Raw genomic sequence first — 13,023 nt, forward strand, 5'->3', positions numbered from 1 at the left:
TAACTTTTCTTCCAAGGAGTAAGCATCTTTTAATTTCATGGCTGCAATCACCATCTGCAGTGATTTTGGAGCCCCCCAAAATAAAGTCTGACACTGTTTCCACTGTTTCCCCATCTATTTCCCATGAAGTGATGGGACCAGATGCCATGATCTTCGTTTTCTGAATGTTGAGTTTTAAGCCAACTTTTTCACTCTCCTCTTTCACTTTCATCAAGAGGCTTTTTAGTTCCTCTTCACTTTCTGCCATAAGGGTGGTGTCATCTGCATTTCTGAGGTTATTGATATTTCTCCCGGCAATCTTGATTCCAGCTTGTGCTTCTTCCAGCCCATCGTTTCTCATGATGTACTCTGCATAGAAGTTAAATAAGCAGGGTGACAATATACAGCCTTGACATACTCCTTTTCCTATTTGGAACCAGTCTGTTGTTCCATGTCCAGTTCTAACTGTTGCTTCCTGACCTGCATACAGGTTTCTCAAGAGGCAGGTCAGGTGGTCTGGTATTCCCATCTCTTTCAGAATTTTCCAGTTTATTGTGATCCACACAGTCAAAGGCTTTGGCATAGTCAATAAAGCAGAAATAGATGTTTTTCTGGAACTCTCTTGCTTTTTCGATGATCCAGCGGATGTTGGCAATTTGATCTCTGGTTCCTCTGCCTTTTCTAAAACCAGCTTGAACATCTGGAAGTTCACGGTTCACATATTGCTGAAGCCTGGCTTGGAGAATTTTGAGCATTACTTTACTAGCATGTGTGATGAGTGCAATTGTGCGGTAGTTTGAGCATTCTTTGGCATTGCCTTTCTTTGGGACTGGAATGAAAACTGACCTTTTCCAGTGCTGTGGCCACTGCTGAGTTTTCCAAATTTGCTGGCATATTGAGTGCAGCACTTTCACAGCATCATCTTTCAGGATTTGGAATAGCTCAACTGGAATTCCATCACCTCCACTAGCTTTGTTCGTAGTGATGCTTTCTAAGGCCCACTTGACTTCACATTCCAGGATGTCTGGCTCTAGGTGAGTGATCATACCATCGCGATTATCTTGGTCGTGAAGATCTTTTCCATCCCTATTACTACTACTGCTACTGCTGGGGAGGCTGGTAGTATTTTGCTGGTATATTTCAGTCTTTAAAGAAAACCCCCAATATCCTGTCATCTAACTAGAGTTACTAGTTTTTTATGCACATTATATGCATAATATATATCTGACATATAAGGGCAATTTTTTTAATACAAATACAAAGCTGTTACCATACCTAACAAAATGAACAATTTCTTAACATGATTGAATACCCAGTCCATATTCAAGTTTCCTTGATTATTTCAAGCATTTTTTATTGAGTTAGTTCATCTCAACCCTTGACTGTCATCTTGAGGCAAGAGTACAAGCTGGAGTCTGATTGTCTAGCCTCTGTGTCACATGCCTGCTTCCTGAGTCCTCATCCTAGGAGTCTTGTTATCAGGACCCTTTAGAAAATAATAAACCCATCTCCTGGACCTGTCTGTGCTTGAAAAGCTGGAAGTCATTCCTGTTCTACAGAGGAAGAAAGTGCAACTCTGGAAAGTTAGTAGGATTTATCCAAAGTCACATAGTGGACTCATATGCACCTGGTTGAAACCCAGGGCTTCCCTCCCCAGAGCCCTGCAGTCATTCCACTCTCCCTGTCTCACTTCCTGGGAGTTGATTTCTCCTTCCTTGGTGGGAAGTTGGGTGACTTTGACTTTGGCATTCATAATAAATATTCCTCCCACCTAGTGAGCCAAGGGCTTCCCAGGTGGCTCAGTGGTGAAGAACCCGCCTGCCAATGCAGGAGACGTAAGAGACACAGGTTCGATCCCTGGGTCAGGAAGACCCCCTGGAGGAGGTCATGGCTACCCACTCCAATATTCTTGCCTGGAGAATCCCATGGACAGAGGAGCCTGGTGGGCTACAGTCCACAGGGTCACAAAGAGTTGGGCGTGACTGAAGTGACTTCAGGCACGCACAGTGAGCCAAAGTCAAAAATACTGTGTGGCAGTCTCAGACCCTCAGGCCCAAACGCTCCACCAACAGTTACACAGGAAGCGTGTCTGCCTGCAGCGTCCACCTCCATATCCGGATGAAGTGGGAATCGGGTTCCAGTCACTGGGTGTGGAGAGTGGCCTGAGACAGAGCCCTGGGTTGAAGTTGAGGTCGGAAGCCAGGCTGTATGACCCACTGTGGGGTCAGTCTGTGCACGCTTAGCAGAGGTGGGATCAGGGGAGGAAACAAAGGAGAGCAGGGACAGCACCCCGCTGTGAGCGGGGATGAGCCTGAAGGGACGTCCGGGAGGCTGGGCCCCAGGCACAGTCTCCAGCTCATTGGACTACACTGCTTGGAAGGCCTGGGGACTGCTTAGGGGACTCACCTAAACACTGTGTGTTAACTTTCTGTCTGAAGCTGCCGTGGGCCTGCGCCCCGTCAACCACTGCGAGACTGGCCTTCACGACTGTGACATCCCCCAGCGGGCCCGGTGCATCTACATGGGCGGCTCCTCCTACACCTGCTCCTGCCTCCCAGGCTTCTCTGGGGATGGCCGAGCCTGCCAAGGTGCGTGGTTGCTCTGACTTGCCTTTCTGTGAGACCTGAAACAATTCCCCAGGTGATGCTTATCATATGCTAGTTACTCACCCACCTCTGAATCCAAGAGAATTATTCTCTCTAGGAAACAGCAACCCACTCCAGTATTCTTGCCTGGGAAATCCCATGGCCAGAGGACCCTGGCAGGCTACAGTCCATGGGGTCACAAACACAACTTAGCAACTAAACAACAACAAAATCTGTCAACTCTATTGAGTAAACAGGCTGCATTTTGTGTCTCTGGTAGTTTGAATTATGCATTTTATTTGGGGAGCTGTGTCTTGTTGGAGAAGACACCTGTTCTCCCTGTACTATTTGTTCCATGTCACTTGCTTGTTCAGGCATAATTAAACGCCTGCTGTCTGCTAGGGACTAAGGAGATTGTTTGTCTTTCATGAAAAGACTAACAATGCTTACACACATGTAACTTAAAGTCCAGCCTTTTATTCACTAAGATATATACAGTTGTTCCGGAGAAGGCAATGGCAGCCCACTCGAGTACTCTTGCCTGGAAAATCCCATGGATGGAGGAGCCTGGAAGGGTCAGACACGACTGAGCGACTTCACTTTCACTTTTCACTTTCATGCATTGGAGAAGAAAATGGCAACCCACTCCAGTGTTCTTGCCTGGAGAATCCCAGGGACGGGGGAGCCTGGTGGGCTGCTGTCTAAGGGTGACTTAGCAGCAGCAGCAGCAGCATACAGTTGTTCATCTGGCCTCCTCTAATTTTGTGCTTCCCCAAAAATTAAGTCCCCTTTTTGACTGCAGAGGCAGAGAATAAATGACTCATAAAATTCTCTCAGATCTCAGATAGCCGATCGCTGGTGGCCAGCATGCTGTTCAAGATAGTTTGAAATAAGATAACTCTGAACAAAGTTTCCTGGTCCCTTGGTTTGCAAAATTACTTAACATTATGCCCTAGAGTATTTCTGGAAAGTCCAAGCCTTTCTAAGAGATCATGATTTCTGAAATACTTTTTCTTTGTTACTGAGAATATGAATTTTCTCTGGTCTCTGAGATTTTTCTGTCAATCAATTAATCATCTGTCTCTCAACTCTTAGACATTTTTGAAGCTCTCATTTATAAGAAGGAAATAATGAATAAAAATCCTTTCATTTTTTTTCCTTTTGTATGCTTGATTTTTCATGAAAACATCAAAGTGAAATGCATTTGTAAATGCACTAGATAGAAATCGATGAATCAGTGTTTTTATAATTAATGTTTAGTGAGTTCTTAAATCGTGGTTCCCAGATCAGAAATTGGGTCCCTAAAAATGGAGAGCGAGTGGCTTATATTATTGTGTAAACTAGGAATTCTGGAAGAAATCTCAGTCTCCCTGGGCTTGGTGGCTGTCTTGCAGATGTGGATGAATGCCAGCCAAGCCGATGCCACCCCGATGCTTTCTGCTACAACACGCCAGGGTCCTTCACGTGCCGCTGCAAATCTGGTTACCAAGGAGACGGCTTCCATTGTGTGCCTGGAGGTGAGGTGTTGGGGTGTTTGGAGTAGATAGGTCTTTGCTGTCTGTATCCATGAGTATATAGCTCTGGGAGAGAAGACAAGGTGGGTATGTGGGAGGCTCGTGGAGAGCTGAGGTGGGTGATCAGAGCACAGCTGTGGTTTTGAGCAGTACAGTTGTGTACTGCACAGTTCCAAGGGTACCACACCTAGATCAGAGGAGTAAGAACGGATCTGTATTATTCAGGGTTCTCCAGAGAAGTAGATCTAATGAACGTGTGTGTGTGTGTGTGTGTGTGTGGAGAGAGAGAGAGAGAGAGAAATGTATTTATTTACATATAAAGAGATTTATTAGAAGGAATTGACCCACACACAGTTATAGAGGTCCGTTAGTTGCAAGGACTGTAGTCAGCAGGCTGGAGACCCAGGGATAGCCAGTGTTTCTGTTCAAGTCCAAAGGCAACAAAAAGCTCATGCTCCATTCATAGGTCATCAAGAAGGGAGAATTCTTTTTTACTTGAGGAAGGGTCCACATTTGTGTTCAATTCTGGCCTTCAACTGATTGGATGAGGCCCACCCACGTAAGGGAGGGCTATCTGCTTTACCTACTTTATGGAGTGAAAGGTTAGTCTCAGGCAAAAATACCCTCACAGAAACCACCCAGAATAATGTTTGACCAAATATCTGGGCATTCTGTGGCCCAATCGAGTTGACACCTAGAATTAACCATTGCAGGTTCTGAAGAGTCATGGGGAGCAGAGCTGGGGTGGGGGTGAGGAAGGTGAAGGCCCACCAGTTATGGGAACAGGCAGACTTAGGACTCTTCAGAATTGTCTGTATTACCTGTTATACCTGGACTGTGGAGCTTCTAAAGTTGCCTACTGACCTGAGACTTCTGTGATCATCTCGTTAGACCATAGGACAACGATGGCCCTAGTTCTGTACCTGGAATGATCCTGGATCTCAGCAAACACTTTTGAATGAATACATATCATTGGCTGCCTTTTGTATGGCGCCTACTGTGTGCTGGGTACTTTATCTCCCGTTTCATGTAATGTTCCTAATCATCTCTTTAAAGCAAGTAGTATTACTATTTCTATTTATATAAAGGACGCTAAAACATAAAGAAATAAAAGCACAGTCAAAATCCCAGAGGTCGTAAGTGCCAGAACTAAGACTAAACTCTGCCCAATGGACTCTAACCTGAATTCACTTCCCCAAATCATGTGGTAACCTGTCATGAGATTAAGGATGCATTTGACACCTCTGACTGGAGTTAACCAGTTGTGCTGGTATTTACTTTAATTGTTGCTACTGTTGTTGGTCAAGTATATTTATCAATGTTTCAATAAGAAATACATGGAACTTCCCACATAACCACTTTTCTGAGTGATTAAGAACTGTTTCAATGTCTGTCTCCTCCACTAGCCTTGAGTGCTTTGAGCATAGGTACCTGTGCATTTTATTTTCCTGTTTCCAGTGTCCAGCAGAATTACGTGGTCCATGGTAGGGCTCGTGGTTCTTTATAGTTATCAAGGAAATAAGTGACTACATTAGTTTCCATTCCTACTGTGGTATATACAAGTATTTATTTATTCATACTCTCAGCAGGACTGGTGTGACTGGTTTTTAGAATAGTTGAGGATCTAAAATGAGAAAAATATTAAATTAAGTTTAAATTTTGATGCATAATACTACATATTGCTGGTCTAAATTGTTTTCTTCTGGTTAGGACAGAGGTCCATAAACTATGACTCGCAGGTCAAATCTGGCCCACTGCCTGTGTTTTGAAAATAAAGTTTTATTGGAACACGCAGGCTCTTTAGTTTAGGAATAGTGTACAACTGCTTTCATTCCATAAAGGCAGAGGTCAGTAGTTGCGGCAGAGCCTTCAAGGCCTGCAAAACCTGAAATATTTCCTACGTGGCCCTTGACAGAAAAAATTTACCAACCCCCAGCCTAGATGAGCCCAGGCAGCATCAACCTTTTGTGCCTGAAATTAATTAAGACATTCCAGCAACTATTAAAAATGACTAAGTCACTATTTCCTTAGGCTTCCTTCACATCTTTCCAGTTCAAAAGGAAGCAGATGTTTCATTTTTTTTATTTTTGCTTTTTTGACCCAACTCCTTGCCCCCTTGGCTCTGTTGACTACACAGAAACAAACCCAGACCTGTAGCCTGGGATACAAGAGCAGATAAAACCAATCAGGGTTCTTTGCTAGGATTGTTTTGGTATTTAATCCTGTTTTCTCAAGAAATTCATCATCTATTTATATGCTCGAGAGAGAATGTACTTTAGAAATATACATGTCTCCATCAAGTATTGTTTCTAAGAGAAAAGAAATCTAAGAGACTACCAACAGGAGAGGTGGACAAATGAGTTTGGGTACAATTCATACCATGAAGTAATATATAGCAGTAGTCGAAATGAGTGAACTAAAGGGAATTCCTAGTGGTCCGGGGGTTAGGACTGTGCACTTTGACTGCCGTGGACCTGGGTTCAGTCCCTGCTCAGGGAACTAGGATCCCGCAAGCCATACAGTGTGGCCCCCAAAATTAATTAATTAAATGAATGAACTAGAGTTAATGAATAAATCTCAACAGTCTATTGGGCAAAAAATGTAGTCATAGAAAGCTCTCACTTTTCGAGATGGCCCACACTCTGTGTCTCTCTCTCTCGATAAATTTACTTCTTACCTATTAAAAAAATAGTCACAAAAGAATATAGGCAGTGTGCTTACATTTATATAAAATATAAGTCTATATGAAAAGAAACCTGCATATGTATATACATATGCCATAAAATGATAAACTGCACACATGAGAATGAGAAGCCAAAACCTCAGGATAAAGGTTACCTTCTATGACAGGAGAGGAAACTGGGGTTAGGGAACCTTGCTGCATTTGTATTTCTAATGGATTTCCAGTTGGAATAGGAACCCTGAGGTTTTCATCGTGTTTTTTAAAATTTTAAAAGACTACCTAATGAAATATTGACAAATGAATACCTAATGAAATATTGACAAAAAAATTAAGTATAGTATCATTCAAACTCCTATTGCCAAATGTAATGAAGTGTAGGGATTAGACATTCAGCATTTTTTGATACCTACTCTATACAGAGGGGATTGATTTTTAAATAAAAAACTAGCTTTAGAGGTTAGTCAGTTAAGGTCATGGCTATTGCAGTATCAACCAACGATAAGCAAAACAGAAAAAAATGATGACTTGTTCTCTGCTGCCCTTCTGCACGCTTTGCCCAAAATGCGTGTGTGGATTGTGAAATCAGCTTAGTGGGTTGTTATTACCATTTTCATTTGAACGGAATGGAATGAAATAGGAACCAATAATCAAGAAGATAGAGTATGCAGAGTATGTGCAGTAGGAATAAGTCTTGTCTCATGAAATGATAGTTGTATATCCTTGTCCAGTGCATGACTGAGTTGTATGCACATGTGTTTATGTGTAAATGTGTGTATGTGTATATGTCCTGAATTGCAGAGTGGAATGCATTTCTATGGATCATGGTCAGGAAGTTTGAAAACTGCCATATTAGTTATCTATGTCTCTGAAACAAATTATCCCCCAGAGTTAGCAGCTTAAAATAGTGAATGTATATTACCTCACAGTTTCTGTGGGTCAAGGATTTAGGAGCATAGCTTGTTTTTCTATCTGTAGTTCCCTCTGCCGTCCCTTTCTTATCCTTCATCTATTGAAGGACCTCCTGCCATTCTCTTTGTCCTCAGTTTGAGAAAAGTCACCCCAGACTCCCTGATGTTCCCCAGATTAGTATATCCTCAAGCAAATAAAGAGACGAGTAAAGAGAGGAAAGAATAAATAAAGATGAGTAAAGAGAGTAGATGAGTAAAGACTAAGGAGAATCTTGCCTCAGCTGTCATTTTATCAACCAGCAGCCAGGACGGGATATGTGTCTTTACCATCCCACCCCTGCCCCACCCATAGTGGGACCCTCCCCATGCGGGCCTGGAGGGGCCGCTGTGGGCCAGGCTGAGAAGCCATTCCCAGGAGCACAGTGATAACATAAGCACAGCCTCCGTAAACACACTTGAAGTTCTGTTTCCTGTGGCACCATTGAGGTCTCCCCCCACTGTTACGTAAGTTCAAGATATAGCACTTCACAGTTCCACTGGAAATTCTAGATCACTGGAGATTTCGTGTATTGGCTCACACAGTCCTGTCAGCCACAGAAAAGAGAGGTACCCCCATTCCCTTAAAAGTTTGGTTTTGTTGACAGTATACAGAACACCAGGCGTGTTTTCTGATTGGAAAGGCAACACCAAATATAGATGCTGACAGAAGGAAAACAAGTTTGTGGGCCACAGATAATTTCAGTGAGTGTGTTAAGCCAGTGTGTATGTGTGTGTGTGTGTGTGTGTGAGAGAGAGAGAGAGAGAGAGACCACAGACAGGCCGTCCTGGGCACGGGGCATGTGTGTGCAGAGGGCCAGGGGCTGGGCTGGGGATCCAGAGACCTGGATTCTAGCTTGAGCTAAAGCATTTGCTAGTGCTGTGGCCTGGGGGAGCCGATCCAAACTTCAATTCTCTCATTTGACGTAAAAGCCATAGTTGCCTGTTGCACAGGATTATAGCGAGAATTAAGTGAACCCTGTGTGAACAGACACAGCTGGTATAGAAACTAAAACCCTGTACAAATGTAAGATACTGAGGATGTAAGCAAGCCCTACCCCTAAGAGTGAGCGGGACCAACATTTTTATTATCAACCGGATGGCTTATTTTGTATCTTTGTTTGGTTATTCCTACATCAAATACTTTTTGTTTGTTTTTCTTTTTTTTAACTGAGGTATACTGAAGGATAGGGAAGCCTGGTGTGCTGCAGTCCATGGGGTCACAAAGAGCTGGACACGACTGGGTGACTGAACAAAAACAGTTGATTTACAGTGTGTGCTAATCTCTGCTGTACAGTGAGGTGGCTCAGTTTCACACATATGGACATTCTTTTTTTTTATATTCTTTACCATTCTGATTTATCACAGAATATTGAATGTAGTTCACTATGCTGTACAGTAGGACCTTGTTTTTGGTTTTTCTATTAGCCTTTGGGACAAACGAGCAGACCCAGTTGCCCCTTGCCAGGCTCAACACACACTTTTCTGGCGGGCTTACTGCTTGTAATCAAGGGGGCGGCCACATCCAGCAGGCTGACGTGAGAACTGGCAGTGCAGACAAAGGCACTTGAAACACTCACTGGCAGCACACCCCGAATGGCGCTGCGAAGGCCTGGTGAGGATACAGTCACAGATGAACATGGAGTGCAGGGCTTAAAATTCCAGCCGTGCACATTGTCTCAGCACATTCCACTCTTGTCTCATATAATACCAGGGGATTAGTTACTCCTGACATCACTGGTTGACCGGCATTGCTGACAAGAGCAGAAGTGGTGGCACTGAGGAACAAAAACACTTTTTAGATGTAAAATTCTATGAAATATGTAATATAGTATTATCTGTTCTATTATTACTATATATATGGTATTAACACAGTAATATATTAATACATGAGTATTTATATGAGGTTTCTCCCTAATGTAACTAGCAATGTCCTAGAGCCAGGGTTGAAAGCTACATCCCCCACAGGCCAAATGTGGCCCACCGTTTGTGTCTGTTAATAAAGTTTTATTGAAACACACATTCGTTTATATATTAAACTTGGATGCTTTCATGCCACATCCATAGAATTGAATTGTGACAGAGATCATATGGCCCACAAAACCCAAATGTTTACTCTCTGCTCCTTAGCAGAAAAAGTCAGTAGAGCCCTGCCCTGGATTGTATAACCACAGTCTTCCAATAAAGATTAAAATAAAAAAGGACTCCACCACACCTTTGCTCTCCAAGCCCTACAGAGAGGATATTTTGGGAATTCCCTGATGGTCCAATGGCTAGGACTGCATAGTCTCACTGCCAAGAACTCGGGTTTGATCCCTGGTTGGGGAACTAAGATTCTGCAAGCCATGTGGTGCAGCCAAGAAAAAAAAGGAAAGGATGTCTTGTGTATCTTTTGTGACATAGGCTCTCCTGTCAAGCAGTGACTCACTGGATTGTCACTCTGTGTTTGCTTGTTCCCTTCCCTCCATGAGCTCCTTGAGGGCAGGACCTGGGAGTTATTCCCATGTGCATCCCGACTCCAGCCCAGGAAGTGCTTCCCAAGTCAAGGCTAAGGGGATGTAGTCACTCACTGTCTTCTCAGAGCCTAAAATCTGCTCAGGGACACAGACAGGGAGCAGCCTCTGAGTCTCAGCATCAGAGTGACGAGAACCCAGAGCACCCTGGGAACTCTTGGAGGGCCTGAGAAGCCTTCCTGGAGGGAGCACGTGCCTGAGCTAATTCTTAAAGGATTCACCGAAGGAGGAGGAGGGGGAGTCACACAATAAATGAAAGGATGGATGAATGGGGGAATGGAAAGGCCTGCAAAAGAAGGGCAGCTGCCATCGTTCGGTTTGGCTGAAGTGTGGCTCTCGGCTGTGCCTGGGCATCTCTACATGGAGGATGCTGCACAGGCCATGGCGACGCTGACCTGTCTGCATCTGTCTGATGCTATCGTGGCTAAGCTCTAGTCAGTATGGAAGCGGCTTTTGTTGTTGTTGTTTGGTTGTTTAGTCATGTCTGACTCTTTGTGACCCGTGTACTGCAGCACACCAGGCTTCTCTGTCCTTCACTATCTCCTGGAGTTTGCTAAAGTTAATGTCCATTGAGTCAGTGATGCCATCCAACCATCTCATTCTCTGGTGCCCCCTTCTCCTTTTGCCTTCAGTCTTTCCCAGCATCAGGGTCTTTTCCAATGAGCTGGCTCTTCATATCAGGTAGCCAAAGTATTGGAGCTTCAGCTCAGCATCAGTTCTTCCAATGAATGTTCGGGGTTGATTCCCTTTAGGATTGGCTGGTTTGATCTCCTTGCTGTCCAGGGGATTCTCAAGAGTCTTCTCCAACACCACAGTTCAAAAGCATCAATTATTTGGTGCTCAGCTATCTTTATGGTCCAACTCTCACATCCATAATTAAAAGGAAACACACGTATGCTGGTAAATGTGCCCTATGGTCACCCATATCTTTGACCTGGACTCAGTGTGGCTAATCAAGAAGCTGGTAATGACAAAAAGAACACATTTAAGAAAAATTTAAAGTTTCTTAAAACAAATGTCAGTGCTGTCCATAAAGTGATGAATAGTAAACAAAATGTGGTGTGGACATGCAATAGAATATTATTCAGCTATGAATAGAGAACTAAGCCCTGTCACATGGCCACAGTATGGATGAACCTTGAAGACAGCCTGCTGAGTGAAAGCAGCTGGACACAGAAGGTCACACATTGTAAGATTCCATTTATGAGAACAAACCAAAATAGGTAAATCCATAGAGACAGAAGCAGACTTGTGGTTGCCAGGGGCTGGGAGGAAGGAAGAAGTGGAGACAGCTAGTTAATAGATCTGGGATTTCCTTTTGAGGTAAGGAAAATGTGTTGCTACTACTAGAGGGAGGTGGTGGTCACTCAGCATTGTGACTGCACTAAATACCCCTGAATTATTCATTGTAAAACGGCTGATTATATATTATGTCAATTTTGCCTCTGTTTTTCAAAACTGAAAAAATAAATGGCCTAGAAAGGAAAAGAAAATGCAGACATACTCTTCTTGACTGTTAAGTCCACTAATTAATAATGATGTTTAAAATTTTTAATTAATAAAACATCTGGGATTAACATATAGACACTTCTATATATAAGATAATCAACAAGGGCCTACCGTAGAGCACAAGGAACTCCACTCAATACACTGTAATAACCTGTACGGGAAAAGAATCTGAAGAAGAGTACATATATGTATATGTATAACGGAATCACTTAGCTGTAGACTTGAAACTAACACAACAGTGTAAATCAACTGTACTCCAATATAAAGTAAAAATTAAATTAAAAAATTTTTAAATAAGCTCTAAGGATATATTGCATGACATAGGGAATATAGAGCTTTTGAGGTGGCTCATGGTAAGGAATCTGCCTGCCAAGAAGGATACTCAAGTTCGATCCCTGGGTCAGGAAGATCCCCTGGAGGAGGAAATGGCAACCCACTCCAGTATTCTTGCCTGGGAAATGCCATGGACAGAGGACCCCTGTCCGGCTACAGTCCATGGTGTCACAAAGAGTCAGACATGACTGAGCGACTGAACAACAATAGCAACAACATAGAGAATAAAATCAGTATTTTATAATAGGTTTAAAAGGAGTATAATCTATAAAAATTTTGAATCATTGTCATGTACCTGAAACTAATAGAATATTGTAAGCCAACATCCTTCAATAAAGGTGAACAAAAAATTTTTTTTTAATTAATAAAACAAAACGGGGCAATGACCAGGCAGCTCCCCAGGTTCCGAGCTGGGTGCAGGGGCTTGAACTGACGACCCTCTTTTTGCCCCTCTCTCTAACAGTAGTGGAGAAAACCCGATGCCAGCATGAGCGGGAGCACATCCTGGGGACGGCGGACTCCTCGCGGCCCCGGCCCCCTGGGCTGTTCGTCCCCGAATGTGATGAGCATGGACAGTACGTGCCCACCCAGTGCCACAGCAGCACTGGCTACTGCTGGTGTGTGGACCGCGACGGCCGAGAGGTGCAGGGGACCAGGACTAGGTCTGGGATGAGGCCACCTTGTAAGTCAGAGAGCGCGCCGGAGATGGGATGTCCGGGCGTCCGCGAGCATTGTTGGGGACCCTTGCCTGGGGCACAGCTGGCGCTTTCTGCCTGCCCTGAATCCTGACCTGCTCCACTGACTCAAAGCCCGTCCCGTCCCTTCCTCTCTCCCGTCTGCAGCCCCCTTTTCCATCTCCCTGTAACTCACAGCCCTCTTCACCATCTCTCTCCCCACTCACCCTCTCTCTCCTCTCACCCTTTTCTTTTCCTTTTCGGTGCAAACCTGTCTTGTGCAAATGAT

The 13,023-nt window shown here is 43.9% G+C and overlaps 1 protein-coding gene across 2 annotated transcripts in view; it reads left to right on the plus strand.

The window, feature by feature from the left end:
• The window catches only part of NID1 (nidogen 1), a 97,514-nt gene that overhangs the window by 64,935 nt on the left and 19,556 nt on the right, over window positions 1-13,023 (plus strand). Inside the window, exons 11-13 of one of the 2 annotated variants that reach the window (XM_086382814.1) lie at window positions 2,418-2,567; window positions 3,959-4,081; window positions 12,524-12,742. In XM_086382814.1, coding sequence (XP_086238940.1) covers window positions 2,418-2,567; window positions 3,959-4,081; window positions 12,524-12,742 — 492 coding nt within the window. The remainder of the gene's footprint in view (window positions 1-2,417; window positions 2,568-3,958; window positions 4,082-12,523; window positions 12,743-13,023) is intronic. The other variant, XM_086382813.1, reaches the window with a different exon arrangement.

The sequence above is a fragment of the Bos grunniens genome, chromosome 28 (genome assembly GCF_055505025.1).
Source record: "Bos grunniens cultivar Pamir isolate PY7600 chromosome 28, Bosgru_T2T1.0, whole genome shotgun sequence".
Lineage (NCBI taxonomy): Eukaryota > Metazoa > Chordata > Mammalia > Artiodactyla > Bovidae > Bos > Bos grunniens.